Source organism: Python bivittatus, unplaced genomic scaffold (assembly GCF_059951505.1).
Source record: "Python bivittatus isolate LINGU-HERP-01145 unplaced genomic scaffold, Pbiv_v1 ctg000590_np1212, whole genome shotgun sequence".
Lineage (NCBI taxonomy): Eukaryota > Metazoa > Chordata > Lepidosauria > Squamata > Pythonidae > Python > Python bivittatus.
The window spans coordinates 11,592,802-11,613,735 of NW_028277086.1; the positions used below are offsets into that span (position 1 = coordinate 11,592,802).

General features: G+C 41.3%; 1 protein-coding gene across 1 annotated transcript in view; it reads right to left on the reverse strand.

Moving 5' to 3' along the window:
- Positions 1–570: 570 nt before the first annotated feature.
- NSMCE2 (NSE2 SUMO ligase component of SMC5/6 complex) overlaps positions 571–20,934 on the reverse strand; it is a 235,272-nt gene continuing 214,908 nt past the window's right edge. The window contains exons 5-7 of the mRNA XM_088148972.1: positions 11,291–11,394; positions 10,394–10,500; positions 571–952 (exon numbers count right to left, since the gene is read on the reverse strand). Coding sequence (XP_088005098.1) covers positions 850–952; positions 10,394–10,500; positions 11,291–11,394 — 314 coding nt within the window. The 3' untranslated portion in view covers positions 571–849. The remainder of the gene's footprint in view (positions 953–10,393; positions 10,501–11,290; positions 11,395–20,934) is intronic.

A 20,934-nucleotide genomic window follows, 5' to 3' on the forward strand; every position in this document is an offset into this window, starting at 1 on the left:
TTTGATTTAGGCTTAGTGCCACTGTGAATACAGCCATTGTGTTTTAGAAGCCATGGTTTATGACTTAGCTCAATAGCATGAATCCAATTTACTGTGGTTTAATCAATAAATTGTGGTCAAACGTTGACTTAATCATGTCTGAACCCCACTAGACTATCCAGGATCACACATAGCACTAAGTTGTAATTTACTTAACTACAGTTTATTGAATAAACCACAACTGGTTGTGTTCAGAATCTTCCTATACTGTAAGCTATGATCTCCAAACTACAATACCAAGGTTCATACAAAACACTAAGCTAAAACCAAACCAACCACATTACTGTATGTCCATACATATGGACTGGTTGTAATATGATACTGGAAGATTGCTTATGAATGACATGGATGGTATGTTACCAACTATGTGTCCAGAAATTCTAATTAAATTGTTAGCTTATTACCTCTTGCGCATGGGAAAATGCATCAACAAGAAGATGATGAATTAAGATTTGTTAGCACACTTTGTAATATGAACATTAGAGAGAAATTCTGAAACCCTTCCTCCCTGCCAAATGAAGGGACTAAAGATGGCCTTCATAGTTTTATTTATGAAATGCAGGTGCTGAATACTGTTTTTTTAATATATAAAGGTAAACAAAGCAAGGCATTTTACACTTGGCAGTTTCCAAGAAAATGCTTTTAGCAACAGGTCAGACCTTCAACTTTGCCTTCAACTGAAATACTTGCAGTAACAATCTCTTACACAACCAGCTGAAAATCAGAAACTCAAGCTCAGATGAACTTTTCTACTGCCACATGTTCTTTGTTGTAACAACCACTGGGGCCAGATGCCCTCTGCTGTGTTGACTAGCTCTGTTTACTCCGACTGTCAATTGTTCTTTTAAGGACTTCATCAGACATCAGGTCTTCTTTCTTGACCTCCTCGTTGTTGCAGCCAACTTGGGGGCAGCTATAAAGAAAGGGAAACGATCCAAGTCAAAATCACATCCAAATTAGCAAAACAGAATTTCTCAGTTTGTTCCATCTTTGAATCCAGTGGGGGGTTCTGATTAGCTTCTTCCGTGGGAAAACAATCCTGAGCAGAAGTGTTATTTTATCCATGTTTCAAACCTAAAAACCACAGAAGCAAGATATTAGCTTCAAAATTAGCCCCATTTCAGCTAATGTCTGTCTTTCAGTGGAAATGCCTGAAACTAGCAATGAACACCAAGTTAATGCAAAGAGCTACCTTCATTCATCTTCCAACAAGCTGAGATGTGCTTTGGATATTGTATTTGTTAGGTAATTGAGCAGAGAAGACACATTGGCTCCTCAATTCTGGAATAGCCTTTCAATAGAGTTGCACCTCTCCCCCATTATTTATTTGACTCTACAAAGCCTCTCTTTGAAGGCTGCCTTGGATTCAACTGCAAAAGGCCCATAATCTCCCCCAGATGTTTGGACTGTAACTCCCATCAATCCCATCCAACATGGTCAAATATCTGCACTGCCCAGGAATTAATGAGTTGCAGTCTGGCAAATAGGAAGGTACTAGGCTGTGGAAAGTTGACTTTATGCTGCCTCTATTCTTTCCTTAGTATGTTGCCTACATCAATACCTCTGTGACGCCTCTTAGGCTGAGCAGTAACAGATAAGCGAGAATCTCTGACTTCCAGTTGTCTAAAGATTGTAACAGCTAAAAAATACACCCTCCAATTAACTACACTGATGAAAAAGCAAGCTGGAGGGGGGCTGGAACTTGGAGCCGATATCTGTGAGAACCTGTGAGCTTTGTTCCACTACTGATCGCAAACTCCTGGCCTTGGGTATGTAGCTAGAGGTTATGGAGCTAATGGATCTTAAGATTCTGATAAAAGCAAAACCGATTCCCCTAGCCTGCAATTGGAGTGCCTCTGTAGACTGTTGCCTTGTATCTTATTTTCAGGAAAGTATGTCCCTGAAAGTAGTTTATAAATATATACAACTAGGTAGTGAATCACCCAGTCTGCTGCAGAATGCACATTATGCAAACTGGTTATAGTGCCTAGATTACAGGTGAGAATAATCTGAATTTGTAAAATTTGAAAGTACTGTAAGGTGAAACTGAATCTGCCTCGCAGGTTATGATTTGAGATCTGTGTTCATGTAGGCACATATGCACACACACATACACAAATTAGGATTACTCCTTGGCTTTCTCTTTCAACATACTTCTCTATTTACTTAATTTCACATAAAATGTAGTTCGGTCTGAAGGGACGTTATTTTTTTTTTAAACCAAGAACAACGAATAAATACAAAGAAAACAACATGCCATATGTTGGATTTAGGAGGCATTTTCTGAGATTTAATGCTAACCTTGGTAGGTAAGTCAGCCCTGTTTGGGGAGACACGACGTAGATGATAATTATATAAATAGGTGAGAATGGATAGCCTTGGGAGGAATGAGTTACTGAGATTTATGAATGTTTCTCCTTGTAGATCAGTCCTAACTGAAACACAGTTTGCCTGTGGTGGTAATAATGGGTAATAGCATTACAGATTGTAGAGTCTGCATATTGCTTGATGCCTTCAAAGAACTGTGCAGATGACAACTTCTAGATTCTCATCCTCTGAAGAGTTTGAAGAGATGGGAAAAGACAAGAGGATTGAAGTAAGCTACCTTGGGTGACACGGAGAAACTGCAGCAAACCAAACAGTATGAGAAATAGGGGGTTTTCCCCCCCAAACCTTCAAGAATACACCAACTCTGAGCACTGAACACCAGATCAGCCTGAACTGCCTATTTCTTTAGTTCTGTATCCTGCTCTCAGGTAGCTGATCCAATACAATGCATCGTATCTGCAGGCTTAAATCGGTTTTAAAAGCATGAAATAATGCTTCCAGCTCTTAAGACAATGCTGAAACTGGGAAGGCAAAAAGAGGTTTATGCTAAGTTTTCCAACTGCAGCCAACAATATAGCTCGATTCTTATAGCTATTGTTGGTTTTTCCTTCTCATTCCTAAATTGTTTCCAATTCTCTCATCTTCTGGTCCTGCCTTAAAAAATGTTTGAAAGATGTACACAAATAACCGCAGTATATTGCAGTTACATGCTATAGTCTGAAGAGCAAGATTTTTTAACCTCCCCACCTCCATTTGTAACCCAATGTATGCAGTAGACTCTGTGCAGGGAAGAAGTCCTGTTTTGGGCCAGACTGAATTTTTCACAGGTGGCACAGATAAAGATTATTCTTTATCTTGCTTCCAGTTCTGGAAATAAGAATCTATATCTGCATAACACATGCATATATTCCCAGGTCAGATTTAAGACAGCAGCTCCAATGTGCAAGCTACTGGATTGGCATATTGACTTGACTCCTTTTCAGCTAAGTCATAACAAAAGTTGGCTGACATGTTTGCATGTGCGCAAAATAGTGGCTGCCATTTTGCACATGCACAAATGTGGCAGCCTCTCTGTTTTACACTCCTTGCATACAGTGGAATTCATTACAGTCATGTCTTGTGTAACCTTGGGACCACCTATACATGGCTTCTATCTTGTCTGCAATTAAGCACATTATCTTCCCATATCATGTATGTAAGCTTCAGCTATAAACAACTTTGGAGTCCTTGGTGCTCTCTGAGCTTGGTTGTTTGCTTGCAGACATTTCATTACCTGAATAGGTAACATCATCAGTGCATTAGCACTAGCGCAGATGATGTCACTAGTCAGGTAATGAAACATCTGCAAGCAAACAACCAAGCTCAGAGAGCACCAAAGATTCCACAGTTCAACCCTGGGCTAGAGATATTCTCTTCTATTATAAACAACTTCCTGAATATGGGACTATGTGTCTGAAGACCTCAGATTTACTGCCATGCTTGATGTGAAGCTTGATATAATGGCTGGTTCCTAATAAAGATTCAGGAGATTGTTGTGTAAACAGCCTCTTCGTTATCAGTGAAAAGTCCACCTCCCTACCATATCAAAGGAAGGCTGTTACAAAGAAACTAAAAATGTCTCTGCCCAAATATAAGAAGTGATAAATTGGTTCTAAATGGGAAATAGTTCAGTTGCTGAAATTCTTATAACCCCATTCCTTTCATATCAATAAATCTTGTTAAAGAAAACTTGGTGAGACTCTTGCTTGGAAATTCAGTTTGAGCTAGATGCCAAAGAGAAAACAGTCTATTCTCCCTCTCTTATTCTTCCAGATATATGCATGTATGTATAATATCTATCTGACAGAAGCAAGTACAGTGGGGCAAAAAAGTATTTAGTCAGCCACCAATTGTGCAAGTTCTCCCACTTAAAAAGATGAGAGAGGCCTGTAATTTTCATCATAGGTACAGTGGGGCAAAAAAGTATTTAGTCAGCCACCAATTGTGCAGGTTCTCCCATTTAAAAAGATGAGAGAGGCCTGTAATTTTCATCATAGGTATACCTCAACTATCAGAAACAAAATGGGGAAAAAAATCCAGAAAATCACATTGTCTGATTTTTAAAGAATTTATTTGCAAATCATGGTGGGAAATAAGTATTTGGTCAATATCAAAAGTTCATCTCAATACTTTGTTATATATCCTTTGTTGGCAATGACAGAGGTCAAACGTTTTCTGTAAGTCTTCACAAGGTTTTCACACACTGTTGCTGGTATTGTGGCCCATTCCTCCATGCAGATCTCCTCTAGAGCAGTGATGTTTTGGGGCTGTCGCTGGGCAACACAGACTTTCAACTCCCTCCAAAGGTTTTCCATGGGGTTGAGATCTGGAGACTGGCTAGGCCACTCCAGGACCTTGAAATGCTTCTTACGAAGCCACTCCTTCGTTGCCCGGGCGGTGTGTTTGGGATCATTGTCATGCTGAAAGACCCAGCCACGTTTTATCTTCAATGCCCTTGCTGATGGAAGGAGGTCTTCACTCAAAATCTCACGATACATGGCCCCATTCATTCTTTCCTTGACACGGATCAGTCGTCCTGGTCCCTTTGCAGAAAAACAGCCCCAAAGCATGATGTTTCCACCCCCATGCTTCACAGTAGGTATGGTGTTCTTTGGATGCAACTCAGCATTCTCTCTCCTCCAAACACGAGTTGAGTTTAGACCAAAACGTTCTACTTTGGCTTCATCTGACCATATGACATTCTCCCAATCCTCTTCTGGATCATCCAAATGCTCTCTAGCAAACTTCAGACAGGCCCAGACATGTACTGGCTTAAGCAGGGGGACACGTCTGGCACTGCAGGATTTGAGTCCCTGGCAGCGTAGTGTGTTACTGATGGTAGCCTTTGTTACTTTGGTCCCAGCTCTCTGCAGGTCATTCACTTGGTCCCCCCGTGTGGTTCTGGGATTTTTGCTCACCGTTCTTGTGATCATTTTGACCCCACGGGGTGAGATCTTGCATGGAGCCCCAGATCAAGGGAGATTATCAGTGGTCTTATATGTCTTCCATTTTCTAATTATTGCTCCCACAGTTGATTTCTTCACACCAAGCTGCTTGCCTATTGCAGATTCAGTCTTCCCAGCCTGGTGCAGGTCTACAATTTTGTTTCTGGTGTCCTTCAACAACTCTTTCATCTTGGCCATAGTGGAGTTTGGAGTGTGACTGTTTGAGGTTGTGGACAGGTGTCTTTTATACTGATAACAAGGTCAAACAGGTGGCATTACTACAGGTAACAAGTGGAGGACAGAGGAGCCTCTTAAAGAAGTAGTTACAGGTCTGTGAGAGCCAGACATCTTGCTTGTTTGTAGGTGACCAAATACTTATTTTCCACCATGATTTGCAAATAAATTCTTTAAAAATCAGACAATGTGATTTTCTGGATTTTTCCCCCCATTTTGTCTCTCATAGTTGAGGTATACCTATGATGAAAATTACAGGCCTCTCTCATTTTTTTAAGTGGGAGAACTTGCACAATTGGTGGCTGACTAAATACTTTTTTGCCCCACTGTATTTGTAAGTTTCTATAGTCTGGTGCTACTCACAGCCTTTCATGAGCTGCTGCCTAGGGATTCTGGGAGTTGAAGCTGCACAGCATCATGTTGGGGACACTGTGTTATAATGTAGGACTCAATAAGTAAAAGTCCCAAGCTCAAATCCACCCCCGCCACCCCCCCCCCCCAGTATAACCAGCTATAGTACCACCACTCCCTATCCCAGAAGGCCCAGATGCAATAGGAATAGGTCAAAAGATGATTTTGGATTTTCTGTCCTTTCAGTCAAACACTTAAAAAAGATGTTTTTGAATGTCTGAACCTCTCAAAAAAATTACATTAAGAAAAAACCCTGCTATTTTCCCATAAATTTCTTCCATCTAAGAAAGCTTTCCTTTGAGGAAGGGGTAACAAGCAGGGATTACAGGTAAACCAAGCAAATGCTCTGGATTACCGCTTTTATAATCCCCAACCAATGGCCAAATTGGCAAAGGCTGAGGAGAATTATAATCCAAAACATCTGAATGGCCCAGTTGTCCATCAGCTCTTCTTTTAGTAATTACTGGAAATAATAAACAGTGGATCATTTCTTCCAGGGTGACCATGAGATCTTGAGGTGTTTTTTTTAAAACCCTATGAGTCCCATAATCCCTAGGAAAATCTCTTGACAAGAGTGTGGAGGGAAGTAGATAAATTACAGAGTTTTTCCTCCGTTTAAAGGAAACACTGCAGGTAGTCCTCAGGTTACGATGACAATTGGGACTGGGATTGCCACTGCTAAGCAATGGGGTTGTAAAGCACCATGTCATGTGACTGCATCATTTAGTGGCTTGCCATCATAACCTCAGGAATGCATAGGCCATTAAGTGGAAACAGGTGGGAGTCCCAGGTAACGACTATGGGGGGTATGTGGGTACCACAGAGGGGTGCTGTGGGCAGGCACTGGGGAGCGTGGGCGGGCAGCGGGTGGGCGGGCAGGGGGTGCTGCGAGTAGTCATGTGTTACAGAGTGCAGGTGGGCAGGGGAGTGTTATGGAGTATGAGATCCCAGGGATCTCATACTCCTTAGTGGGGCTCCTCAGGAGAAAAAGTGGCGGGAGTGACTTATGGGAGCAAGTTTGACTCTGCTCGTAGGAAGCTGGCGGGGAAGGTCCCAAATGGTGATCACATGACCATGGCTTGCTGCAATGTCATAATCACCAGCCGGGCACTTGGGTGCCTGGATCGCGATCACGTGACTGCGGTGATGCTGCAATGGCTGCAACTTCGCAGGCCAGTTGTAAGTCCCCCTCATTCAGTGCCATCGTAATTTTGAACAGTCACTGAAGGAATGGTCATAATTCAAGGACTACTTGTATTTTCCTTTCTCTCTATTTCTCAAAGAAGGGGCAGAACAGGGATAGAGATGGGCTTGAAGCCCCATTTCAAATCAGATCTGTCTTGAAATGGTGGAAGGACACGTCCAAGGGGTGGGGGGAGATGATGATGATGATGATTTATTAAACTTGTATGTCGCCTGCTTGAGCAGCTCACAACAATCATATAGATTACAATAAAATCAATAAAGGATGGCAAGCGCAATGAAGCGAGGGGTCTTGCTCTCCCTCCCCATGAGATGTGGCTATTAATGCTCCCTGCCACACATTCCCTCCCCATTTTCAAACTGCTTGTGCTGCAGCTATGCCTACCGCAAGCCATTTTGATAAAACCTGTTCTCAGGCCCCAATTCCCAGCCTCTGCAGCTCAGAGGCCAAGGAGCAGCCACAGCCGCAGCCACTCTGAGGCCCTTCTCTCCTCAGGCAGCACCCAGATCCTGTCTGGGAAGGCGTTTGCCTCAGACCGACAAAGGCAGTTCTCGGGTGCTGTGTCTCCAGCGTGCTACGTTTGCCTTGGGCAAACCGCAGAGTCTCACAGTTTGGGGTTTGTTTCTCCCAATCTACAAAGAGGTGAGGATAATTATTATTTATCTGGCACATGTTTTTGCCCAGATTAATTAATTTTGCTAAAGTACCTTGAAAGCCTGCAGTCAAAAGGGAGCTGTATGACACAGGCGGGCTGGTGCTTCTGCAGCTCAGCAATTATTCTCAGCTTCTGGAACAGCAACAGGGAGGGGGGTGTTGGGGGCGGTCACTTAAGGAGTGCCTGAAAGGAACCACTGGCTTAAATGCAAAGATTTAACCACAGAGAATATATTACCGGCAACATTTAATACCAAATATATCCATGAGCATGTGTTTAAATCTTGCTGAGAGTTATCTATGAAACTAGCCTCACACTGTGGAAGGATCCTTTGCCAATTCTTTATCTAGAGCAGTGTTTCCCAACCTTGGCAACTTTAAGATGTGTGGACTTCAACTCCCAGAATTCCCCAGCCAACATTGAAGTCCACACATCTTAAAGCTGCCAAAGATGAGAAACACTGAGAGATTGCCGGTTGCCCAAGCCATAATCATGAACTTACCTGATGACGCTAACACATTACTTTCTGTATTGCTGTTCATCAGACATACAGCAGGGCTTCTGGAAGTCTGAAAAACAGCTATTTCCTTCCTGACACACCATCGGTGGATCTCAAACAGCAGAATGATACGGTAGAACTCCAAGGTAGTAAAAAGGATTGGCCACTCTGGACTGGGCTGGGATTACATGTTGTACTAGATCATCATCTAGTTTTGACTGAGCCTCTTAGGTAAATCCCACCATGTGATTTGTAGACTCTGGTTATCGCACTGAGCAATGTGTGAACCCAGCCAATTGTGGGCTAAGGAACCAAACAGTGTCATCTGTGAATTCAGATAGTAGCTTAGATGCTCTTCTGCATTCTGAAATTAAGAAATGGGAAAGGAATCTTTTTGGGGGAGATAAAGGGGTGCTCATAAACAGTGTGGGATGAGGTCTGGAGTCTGATGAGAAGAAATTAAAATCAAGTTCAGGCACTTTATGTGAACAGAGCTTAGATTATCAGTTTTCCCTGCTGCACACAAATCTAGGTATTCCGCCTGGATATTGTTAAATGTTCCCTTTCCTAGAAATTTAGGTACAAGCAGACAGACAGATAATCAAGAACATTTCCTTCCTATATTCCAGCTTTCTATTGCCATGTACCAGACTGGCCACCAATTCAAATGGTATGAAAAAAGAACAATACAAATTCACAGACAATCAGAATGATGGTTCTTTGCTACTTCCTGAACATTGAGTAGCGTAACTTAGAAACCAGCTGCTGGGGAACCACAATGGAGGAAGGCTATCACTTTCATATCTGTGTCTTGGAACTTCTTGAATGCTTCTGGTTAATTGCTCTAACACAGAGAAGGCTGGACAAGACGGGTCACTGTCCTGATCCAGCAGAGCTCTTTTAATGCTCTAAGTTGCCAAAGGCAATCCAGCAAACTAGTCAGAACAGAGCCTGTTATAACTCTGTAGTGTAGATATTTCATCTGGATCCTTGCTTGACTCATCTTAATATTGTACTTGGTGTTAATTATACCTTGAGAGAGAAATTACATGCTGCAGCACCTGCCACGGACAGGCAGGTGGGTGAAGGAATGAAAGGTGACAACGTTATGCTTCCCAGGTACCAAACAATATTGCCACTTGCCTTAGCTGCTGTTTAAGATAAGGGAACCCATACCTTGAGAACGAAAGCAGGAAACAGAATGGTATGCTTCTGTATTATTCCTCGTCCCTGTTCCAAATAGGTTTGCACTATGGCTAACAATATATCCCCAGGACTAATAGTTCAAAGGATTGTTTCTTTCTTCAACTGACATACAGTAATTAGCATCTGATTATTTATACTACTGTTATCAGACATCCAAGGCAGGCAAGCACATAAGAAGAAAGCTGCCTTCCCCATTCTAGTTCCTCTAGATGTGTCAGATTACAATCCCTGTTATCAACTGTGGTAGCTGGGGTTAATTAGAGTTGCAATCTAGAGTTCTCACTGAAGGCCCGAATAACCAAGTTCCAGTTGTCCTATTCTGGACACATTACGTGAAGACCTAGCTCTCTGGAGAAGTCTATAATGCTGGGAAAAGTGGAAGGAATGAGAAGAGGACAGAGAAGCTGGATGGATTCAATTACAGTGGCGATGGATGCATCATTGGAAGACTTGAAGGACCAGGTTGGAGACAGATCACCCTGAAGAAGGTCCATCTGTGTGGTTGCTATAATAATCAATCCAGCACATCTGAAAGCGCTGAAATAAAGCCTATTAAAAGAACCAAGGAGACACGGGAGCTCTCTGCTCCAACTTCCATTAAGAGTGGCTGCTTTACAGATGTGTTATCAAATGCATCTTTCAATTGCCACTCTGCACAATGTTATTATGAGAAAATGTAATAGCGAAAACTACCCACATCTTATTATCTCAAATACAGATCTGGCCTTGGGTCTGCTTCCAAGTCAGAATTTAGTGAAGTTATACAGTCTGCGTTTTACCTTTCCGAGTTGAACAAGATTCCCCCCTCCCCACCAACTCTCAGGACTGCTTACCTGACTTTTTTCTTACGTTGCTTTCTGCGCCAGATATGTTCCAAGATGGCTGATTCCTCATAGGTGTGGCCGCAGATTTTATTCCTAACTGGATTCTTCATTTCCTCCTGCAATAAAATTATTGGGCAGCATGACTGATTGTTCAAATCAACTCGGTAGTGTTTGCAAGTCATTTCTGTATTATTGTTGCAGCTCCACAAATTAAACCCCATTAATTGACAACTACAACTACTGCTGCTTATTATTACTATGACATAACGCTGCCAACGAATGAAGTAATTTGCAATTGATTTTCTATTATACATGGAAATATAGACAGGCCTTTGCTCCAAGGAAGGCTAGGACAAATAAAAGGATTGCTGAGTCAAGGCTTAAAAGAACAGAAGGAAGAGAAGGAAAATAAAATGTAAGCATTTAAAAAAGATTAGAATTCCTGCAAGGATGGTAGGACCTGAGTCCAAACTAACAAGGCATCTTTTACATTCTTAAAAAAGAGCACATGCTCAAGATTGCTTAAGACAAATTCACTCTTGTCTTGCAAAATATTACTGGGCCACCAGAAATATATTTATTAAATAAATAAGGTAGGAAGCAAACAAACATGGTGGAATTCTTCTGACTTGTGTCCAAACTATTCTGCACAAACTGGTGGAATTGTTGCAGAAGAAAATCAGTTTGCAACCCTTTCACACTTAAAATGCTTTTAGTACTGGAAAAGTAATACGCCCCTTTAACAAAACTATTGATAAGCACCAAATTAAACAATAGACATACTATATGTGCATGTAACCTCCTGCACATGATTTCACGTTGCAGAATGTGAGCAGAATACAGTTGCGGACCTGCTATGCCCTCTGTAACATTATTCCCTCTCTGCTTCCTAGATGTATTACCTACCTGTGTGATGGGGCAGATAAATTTAATCTGACTTTGCGATACCGCGATATCCTCATCGACTTGCTCAAAGGCTTGTCTTCCTTCTGTATCTGGCTGGGCCCCAACTGCAGTATGAGAGAAGGGAGAAATGCCATTCAGTCCTGCTTATAAGCTTCCTGGATGCATCTGTTCTGGCCATGATGTGATACAGAATGATGCATCAGGTAGGCTGTTGTGGATGCAAATCTTAAGTTTGTTTTTAAAAACAATCATTGCTGGAACGTATGGCAAGGCCAAGCCTGGTTAGTACTTGGGCTGGAGACCACGAGGAGCTCCCAAATCTGTAGGTTAGATTAGATCATCCCCCTGCACCTCCTCCCTGCCACATCATGAAAGGCACTGGTAAACCACTCCAGTACAGAGAGAGAGAGAGAGAGAGAGAGCCCTTTTGTTCCACTGCCATAACAACTGGCTGGTATTATCATCTATTTTTCTGGCCTGACTTATAGCAGTACAACACATTCCTAACCAACTTTATTGCTATTGCTATTGCTAATAAGGGTAGGTGGACAGATATCCCACATGTGTTTCATGGCTATGGAATGTCAACAGAGCATTTCCCATATAAGCTGATGTTTCATGCACCTTGCCTTGAACTTTAAGTTTATTAATACGCCATTAATAATAATTTATATAACACAGCCTAGTGATCTACAACATATTAAATATGTCTATGTATAACAAGCCAATAGAGACATTCTTCTGAACTAAAAGAGAGAGAAATGCCTCTTTTTACATTCTCACTATATCCCAAAAACTCAGGATAGACATGTATGGAAAATTGGACTAGTAGGTAAAATGATGTACGTGGATCTGTCAGTGCAGTTTCTTTTGTGGATTAATTTGCAAGGCTGGACAATATTAAAGGGAGTGTGTATGTGGGACAGCTTTGAATTAAGGCTGTCAGAAACCAAGCTCCAGTGTTTACCTCCAGCACTACCAAGATCATACTTCCACCGCAAGCCTTCCCAGATTAGTTTTGTCTTATAATGGGGGTTGCAAACTTGGGATGATTCATGCAGTTGATGAATCAAGCTATTTCTATGTAGCGCCATGCTTTGTTGCTCCAGCTTAACTCCTTCCATCTGTCAAAGCAGAAAAGCAAACAAAAATTGGATCTGCAGAATACAACTATGTTTTTCTGCGGGAGCGGGATGTATGTATGTGGGGAAGCAAGCTTAGCTGGTATAATAGAATGGAACAGCATCATGGCTGTTATGTAACACCGTTCATCCTTTTTCCTCTTGTGCCAAATGAAATCTGTTCCTCTGCTTCTTTTTAAGTCACTAGACCAAAACATTTCAGAAACAAACACACAACTAAATGCTGGCTAAGCTACCCAAGTGTTCACAGAGATTGCATTCAAACATCCAACAGTTCCAGTGCTCAAAGAGAATCCAAGATATGCTTAGGATGCCAACATTCTAGTGATTCTAACTCTTCTCAAAACAAAACAAAACAAAAAGTAGGGGGATCTAAGTTCATAGACTCTGGATCCCATGAGCCCAGTCTGCTGCTAGCTTCACAGGTCATGTTGAACTATCATACAGTTTGTTTGGTTTCAGCTTAGTTTGTCATGTGAATCCATCCAGCTATGGTGACTGAAAAGCGGTGGTTTATGACTAAGCTCAGTGGTGGGAACCTAGCCAACCATGGTTTACTCAATAGGAGCTTAGCATTAGAGTCTTCAGCCTAGTCTTTCTCACAGGGCCTAAGACAGTGTTCCCCAACCTGGGTACCCTTCAAATATAAAGAGAGCATCCTCCAAATTCCTAGCCAATATAGCTAGGCTGGGGTTTTCAGTCCCAGTGCAACTGAAAGGAATGGGTTGGAGAATGCTGGTGTTAAAATATTTAGGGGAAAGAAAGGGGAAACCTGTTATTCCAGCCTGAGTTCCTTGGAAGAAGGTCAAAACAAAAATGAACTAATATAAGATAAAGCATTCATAAATCAACCAGCAGAATAGAGATTTATGCTGTTGTCACTTACTGTCAATACATTAGGAAAAGGCAGAATTGACTGAGCAGCTTCAGAAGAAAGTTCTGTATTAAACTAAAACTTGGATTGGTTGAAGACCTTGTCAGGATCTTAAAACTCAGGCAGGTTCATGAAGGAGGCATTTTTTTCACAGCAGTGATGGCAACAGAAGGCTCTTGTTTCTCCCTCCCTCTGCAATGGACAGCAATGACTCATGTGCTGGGAGCACATAATACTGTGGCGGGGGGGGGGGGGGTTCTGAGGAATGTGCTGCAGAAGGTGGCCTATGCACTTACCTTGGGGGCTGCCCTATTTCACGAAAAACACAGAGGTGGAAAGCAACTCTGTGTAATATTCACCAAAAGACTGTAGGCACAGACTTGGAGAAAGTGGCCCCCACCCAGTTTTACTGTATGTAATATATTAAGCAATCAGACTTTGAACATCTTCATAAACACGATGAACCTGCTTTATAGACTATATAACCTAGCCTTCCCCAACCTGGTGCCCTCCATACGTCTGAGGCTGCAGCTCCCTTTACAATAGGTAATGGATGATGGGAAATATAGTCCCACACACCTGAGTTAGTATTAGATACTTAGATAGCCAGTGGCTTTTTTAAAGCAAGTATCTTCTCCAGATCTCTGACCATAAATCAGGTTAACTGGAGATACTCGATATGGAAACTAGGACTGCTTGTAATCAAAGCATGAGTTGAAGGGCTTAAATTGTCTTTATCTAGCCTAAGGAGAGAAAGTAGCAGTTTCACCTTACTAGGGCACCTGTTGCCATAAATATTCAAGAGGAATACATAGCACACGTGTTGTCTTAGTGGTACAGTTCTCCTAAATAAGTTCCTGTGTATAAACCAGATGTTCTAAACATTAGCATGTCCATATTATCAACATCAATAGATGAATGACATGGGGAAACGATTATGTAAATGAAAGGGGTTTTTCAGGATTATATTTTTTTTCCTGTAGACAGCTATGTCTGTTGCGTAACAACTGAACAGTGCCACATTTTCAATTTTTATATAGGATTTGCAGAACAACACTAAACGTACAATTCAGAAATATGGGAAATCTCTTTTCAATGGATTAACGATAAAGAAAATTATTTCTGGAGATGTGCAAAAGATTGGAGGAAAGTTATTTATTCTGTGTATAGTACTGACTGTCTTTCTTCAATAAGGCCCTTAGTAATAAAGGAAAACATCGGAAATAATACAGGAGCAGCCTAAAACAATAGAAGCAAAAGTCTTGTAACAATTTAAAGATTTATTTATTACAAATGTATTATCATATCAGTTTTCACAAATCACACTCCCTCCGTGTGTCTGATGACATAGACTATGAGCCATGATAACAAATGCCATAATAAATCTGCTAGTTTTATGGTGCCACCAGATTCTTCACTGGTTATGCTGCAAAAGACTAAACAAAATGCTGATTTAAAAGTTAATGTTCTGCCGCCCCTTCTTATTTTGAGAGGAGATCTGGATTATTTGATCAAAAGTATTTCAAGATACGTGTTTCAACAGGACATTGTGAAGGAGAAAATGAAGGGGCAGGATAGAAACTTTAGATTGATAGAAACGTGGACAAAGAATTCCTCTTTACTTTGAATGAGTTTATCCCATGATTTCTAAGTTATTTAAGTGTGGCTTTGATGACATGACATAGCTAGTTCAAACATCCTCCTCAAACATCTCATCAGTGGTTCCTCATCAAGTTGAAGAGAGGTATCAAGTGGGCTGCCACAAGGATCGGCCCTGTATCCCTGACTCTTCCATCATTAATGAGTTGGAAGAAGAGATGGGAAAACACTAAATGTGCAGTTGATACAAAATTGGATGAGATAGTTACTACCATAGAGGACAGAAATAAAATTATCTTGACAGAATGAAGAAATAGGCTGTGAGTAATAAAATGAAATTTAACAGAGACTCCACCAGTTTTGGACACTGATCTTCCAGCAGTCATTTTGATGTTATAACTTCAGAAGTTTCTTCCCAGGGATGAGCTAAGAAAATGATGGACTGATTCACTGAAGACTTGAGCTGTAGCTTCACTTTTTCAGGATTCTTCCTCTAGCATGGAACACAGCACAGTGTTGTTGTGAAACTCATCACAATATGATGCTGCCTGAGAAGAATTCAGCAACGGTCAAGAGTCCCTAGGGCTGTTTTCCAGGCTAGAATCCAGGCTAGTTTTGATAGCTGGAATCTTTCCTAACCCTTTAATCCATTCATAGCTGTTTCCTTCTGTTACACTAATCACAGATGTATGGTGGCAGCGGCTTGATCTGGAGTGTCATCTGGGCCATGCAGTATTTCCTCCATTGCATTGCAGGGAGTATTTTTTAAGTGTGACCATGCCTGAATGTTAAAGACTGCCACAGCTAGGTCTGATCAGCATGAGGGAGAATAATGCGATCTTTGCTTTAGTGAAAATTGTAAATTGATACCAGGTTGCATTTAATGTGACCCAAAATTCAGTTAATGCAAGCCTAGCACATGTGCAATTGATGCTAGCGCATGCGCAGTTGTGGATGTGGTTTTAGATGCTGCTAATCTTCGTGTGTGCAAAATGGAGAAAAGAAAGATTCTGTCAGAGGAAAACAGGACAAGTTTTAAAAAGAAGAGGCTTATTCTTACATTAGAGGAAAAATTTGATGTAATTGAACAACATTAATGTGGTCATAGCAACACTAAAATAGGACAAGATGTTGGAATGTCTGAATCTATGGTAGAATTTTTTTGTTTTTATTTTGCTTTCTATAGCTATTTTGTGACTTTGTTAACCATAAATTTAAATTATAAATATATTCTTTTTATTCTCTACTGTAACATTTCATTATTATACATATAAAAATTTATGTTTTAAAATTTTTGCCTATTTGCCTATTTCCGTTGACTTGGAACCAATTATCAGATTTTCCATAGCAATATCACTTTGAATAGTGTGAATTCGAATAATGAAACCATTTTGTGGGATTCATTAACTGCACTAATGGAGACCTACCTGTATAGATTTTCCTGTCTGCTGAGAAATCAAGCTAGTTCTTCATTCAATAGCAATTTGAAAGAGGCCTTTCATAGGTCTTTTCATGTAGGGCTTCAAGCAAATACACTTTTAAAGACTCTTAATACACTTCTTACTTACTTCTATTCCTCAAGGTCACATTATCAGTTATTATTAGTAATTTGCTTTGTACTAAGAATGAGGTTTGGCACTGGACTCTCTTTTCAAGTCTGTTATCAATGGTCTAACATCAGTGCCTTGAAAAACATGGCTTGAGTATAATTGAAAGGAAAAATTCTCATTTTAAAAAGCATTAGATATGCTTTTAGATATTGGATATTATTGACTGATTTGACAGTATTTATAACCTGCCCCAATCCAAAAGGACTCCAGGTGGCTCGCAAGAAGATATAAAATTAAAACCATAATAATAGAAAAATAGTAACAGGGTCTTGTCCAGGCAGTCACCAGAGTCCAGATTGACTTGAAGGCACAAACTTATTTTTTACTTTTTTTCCAACAAAAAGCAACTATCTACAATATAAAACAAAAAACACAGACTTTAATAAAATTCTGCAGCTATCTCCTTCCCTCAGAAGCCATTCTACCTTTCCTAGATCTATTTGAGACAACTGATAGTGTAGAAGTTGACATAATGAATATGCAAATGCTTTTCAGAAGGACCACCTTCTTTTATTGATGATAATAAATTTCATGAATAGGATTAATTGTCATAGTAATAAGACCCACCCCTTCATGGATCACTGCCTTGTCGTGGCGAAGGGGCTTGCGTAACTCAGTGAAGCCATGAGCTATACCGTGCAGGGCCACCCAAGACGGACAGGTCATGACAGAGAGTTCTGACAAAATGTGGTCCACTGGAGAAGGAAATGGCAACCCACTCCAGTATCCTTGCCAAGAAAACCCCATGGACAATGTTAAAAGGCTAAAAGATATGACGCCGGAAGATGAGCCCCTCAGGTCGGAAGGTGTCCAATATGCTACTGGGGAAGAGCGGAGGGCATTTCCAAGTAGCTCCAGAAAGAGTGAAGCGGCTGGGCCAAAGCCGAAAGGACGTTCAGCTGTGGATGTATCTGGAAGCGAAAAGAAGGTCCGATGCTGTAAAGAACAATATTGTATAGGTACCTGGAATGTAAGATCTATGAACCAAGGCAAGCTGGATGTGGTCAAACATGAGATGACAAGATTGAACGTCGACATCTTGGGAATCAGCGAACTGAAATGGACGGGAATGGGTGAATTTAATTCGGGTGACCATTATATCTACTACTGTGGGCAAGAAACCCTTAGAAGAAATGGAGTTGCACTCATAGTGAATAAGAGAGTGGGAAAGGCAGTAATGGGGTACAACCTCAAAAACGACAGAATGATCTCAGTGCGTATCCAAGGCAAACCATTCAATATCACAGTCATCCAAGTCTATGCCCCAACCACTGATGCTGAAGAAGCTGACGTTGACCGCTTCTATGAAGACCTACAACACCTTCTAGAACTAGCACCAAAAAAAGATGTCCTTTTCATCATAGGGGATTGGAATGCTAAAGTAGGAAGTCAAGGAGTAATCGGAATAACAGGCAAATTTGGCCTTGGAGTACAAAATGAAGCAGGGCAAAGGCTAATAGAGTTCTGTCAAGAGAACAAGCTAGTCATAGCAAACACTCTTTTCCAACAACACAAGAGACGACTCTACACATGGACATCACCAGATGGTCAATACCGAAACCAGATTGATTATATACTTTGCAGCCAAAGATGGAGAAGCTCTATACAGACAGCAAAAACAAGACCAGGAGCTGACTGTGGCTCAGATCATGAGCTTCTTACTGCAAAATTTAGGCTTAAATTGAAGAATGTAGGGAAAACCACTAGACCACTCAGGTATGACTTAGATCATATTCCTTGTGAGTACACAGTGAAGGTGATGAATAGATTTAGAGGATTAGATTTGGTAGACAGAGTGCCTGAAGAACTATGGACGGAGGTCCGTAACATTGTACAGGAGGCAGCAACTAAAACCATCCCAAAGAAAAAGAAATGCAAGAAAGCAAAATGGCTGTCTGATGAGGCTTTACAAATAGCTGTGGAAAGAAGGAATGCGAAAAGCAAGGGTGAAAGGGAAAGATATAAGCAACTGAATGCAGATTTCAGAGAATAGCCAGGAGAGATAAGAAGGCCTTCTTAAATGAACAATGCAAAGAAATTGAGGAAAACAATAGAATGGGGAAGACTAGAGATCTCTACAAGAAAATTGGAGATATGAAAGGAACATTTAGTGCAAAGATGGGCATGATAAAGGACAAAAAAGGCAGGGACCTAACAGAAGCAGAAGAGATTAAGAAGAGGTGGCAAGAATACACAGAAGAACTATACAAGAAAGATCTTAATGTCCCTGATGTCCACGCTGGTGTGATCACTGACCTTGAGCCAGACATCCTAGAGAGTGAAGTCAAGTGGGCCTTAGGAAGCATTGCTAACAACAAAGCTAGTGGAGATGACAGTATTCCAGCTGAGTTATTTAAAATACTAAAAGATTATGGTGTTAAAGTGCTGCACTCAATATGCCAGCAAGTTTGGAAAACGCAACAGTGGCCACGGGATTGGAAAAGGTCAGTTTACGTTCCAATTCCAAAGAAGGGCAACGCCAAAGAATGCTCAAACTATCGCACAATTGCACTCATTTCACATGCTAGCAAGGTTATGCTCAAAATCCTACAAGCTAGGCTTCAGCAATACATGAACCGAGAACTACCGGATGTACAAGCTGGGTTTCGAAGAGGCAGAGGAACTAGAGATCAAATCGCCAACATTAGCTGGATCATGGAGAAAGCACGAGAGTTCCAGAAAAATATCTACTTCTGCTTCATTGACTATGCAAAAGCCTTTGATTGTGTGGATCACAACAAACTGTGGCAAATTCTTAAAGAGATGGGAATACCAGACCACCTTACCTGTCTCCTGAGAAATCTGTATGCGGGCCAAGAAGCAACAGTTAGAACCGGTCATGGAACAACCGATTGGTTCAAAATAGGGAAAGGTGTACGACAAGGCTGTATACTGTCACCCTGCTTATTTAACCTATATGCAGAGTACATCATGAGAAATGCCAGGCTGGAAGAATCACAAGCCGGAATTAAGATTGCAGGGAGAATCATCAACAACCTCAGATATGCGGACGATACCACCCTAATGGCAGAAAGTGAAGAAGAACTAAAGAGCCTCTTGATGAGGGTGAAAGAGGAGAGTGCAAAAGCTGGCTTGAAACTCAACATTAAAAAAACTAAGATCATGGCATCTGGACCCATCAATTCCTGGCAAATAGAAGGGGTAGAAATGGAAGCAGTAACAGACTTCATTTATTTGGGCTCCAAGATCACCGCAGATGGAGACTGCAGCCATGAAATTAAAAGACGCTTGCTCCTTGGGAGGAAAGCTATGGCAAGCCTAGATAGCATATTAAAAAGCAGAGACGTCACCTTGCCGACAAAGATCCGCATAGTCAAAGCTATGGTTTTTCCAGTAGTAATGTATGGCTGTGAGAGCTGGACCATAAAAAGGCCGAGCGCCGAAGAATTGATGCCTTTGAACTGTGGTGCTGGAGAAGACTCTTGAGAGTCCCCTGGACTGCTAGGAGGTCAAACCAGTCAATCTTAAAGGAAATCAACCCTGATTGCTCATTGGAAGGATCAATAATGAAGCTCAAGCTCAGATATTTTGGTCACCTAATGCGAAGAGAGATCTCTTTGGAGAAGACCCTGATGCTGGGAAAGATTGAAGGCAAAAGGAGAAGAGGACGGCAGAGGATGAGATGGTTAGATAGCATCACTGAAGCAATGAGCATGAAACTGAGCAAACTCAGGGAGGCAGTGAAGGACAGGAAGGCCTGGCGCAATATGGTTCATGGGGTCACGAAGAGTCGGACACGACTTAATGACTAAACAACAAAATAAGACCCATGCATTTAATAGTCTTTGGGTCTGAGCAGTAAAATGGTCTTGCTCTACCTTACTTCTCTCTCTGAGACCCCACAGGTTTATCATTCAGCAGCTTAAAATATCTTCTGCTGATGCCCACTGTTTCTCCCCATTCACTAGTTCAGGGAGTAACAAAGCCTATCCGACTTCTCAGTCATGTCTGATAGTTTCTAAAAAACTAAAGTCATTGTTTTCGTGGTCAGTAGGACTACTTCTGTCATGAGTTGTTTGAGTGTAATCTCATTTACTGAAAAATGTGATGTCTGTTCTGACTCCACCAGTGAGAAGACACTGCTTAATTGTGAGGAGTGTGGCATCCTCCAGTCTAGATGTCCTTGACTCATTATGTGCCATCAAGTTAGTTTCAACTGTTAGCGACTGCATAGTCATCCTTCTCCAGGATGATTTCTCCCTAACCTGTCCCTTCAGCTGTTGAAGGGACCCAAGGGACCCACTGCTGCTGTAATCAAGTCCATCTACCTTGCTGCTAGTTGTCTTCTCTTTCCTTCCACCTTTCACAGCATTATGTACTTAGGGGGCTGGGTTTTCACACAATGTGTCGAAAATAGGAAAATTTGAGCCTAGTCATTGGTGCTTTGAGCAAAAACTC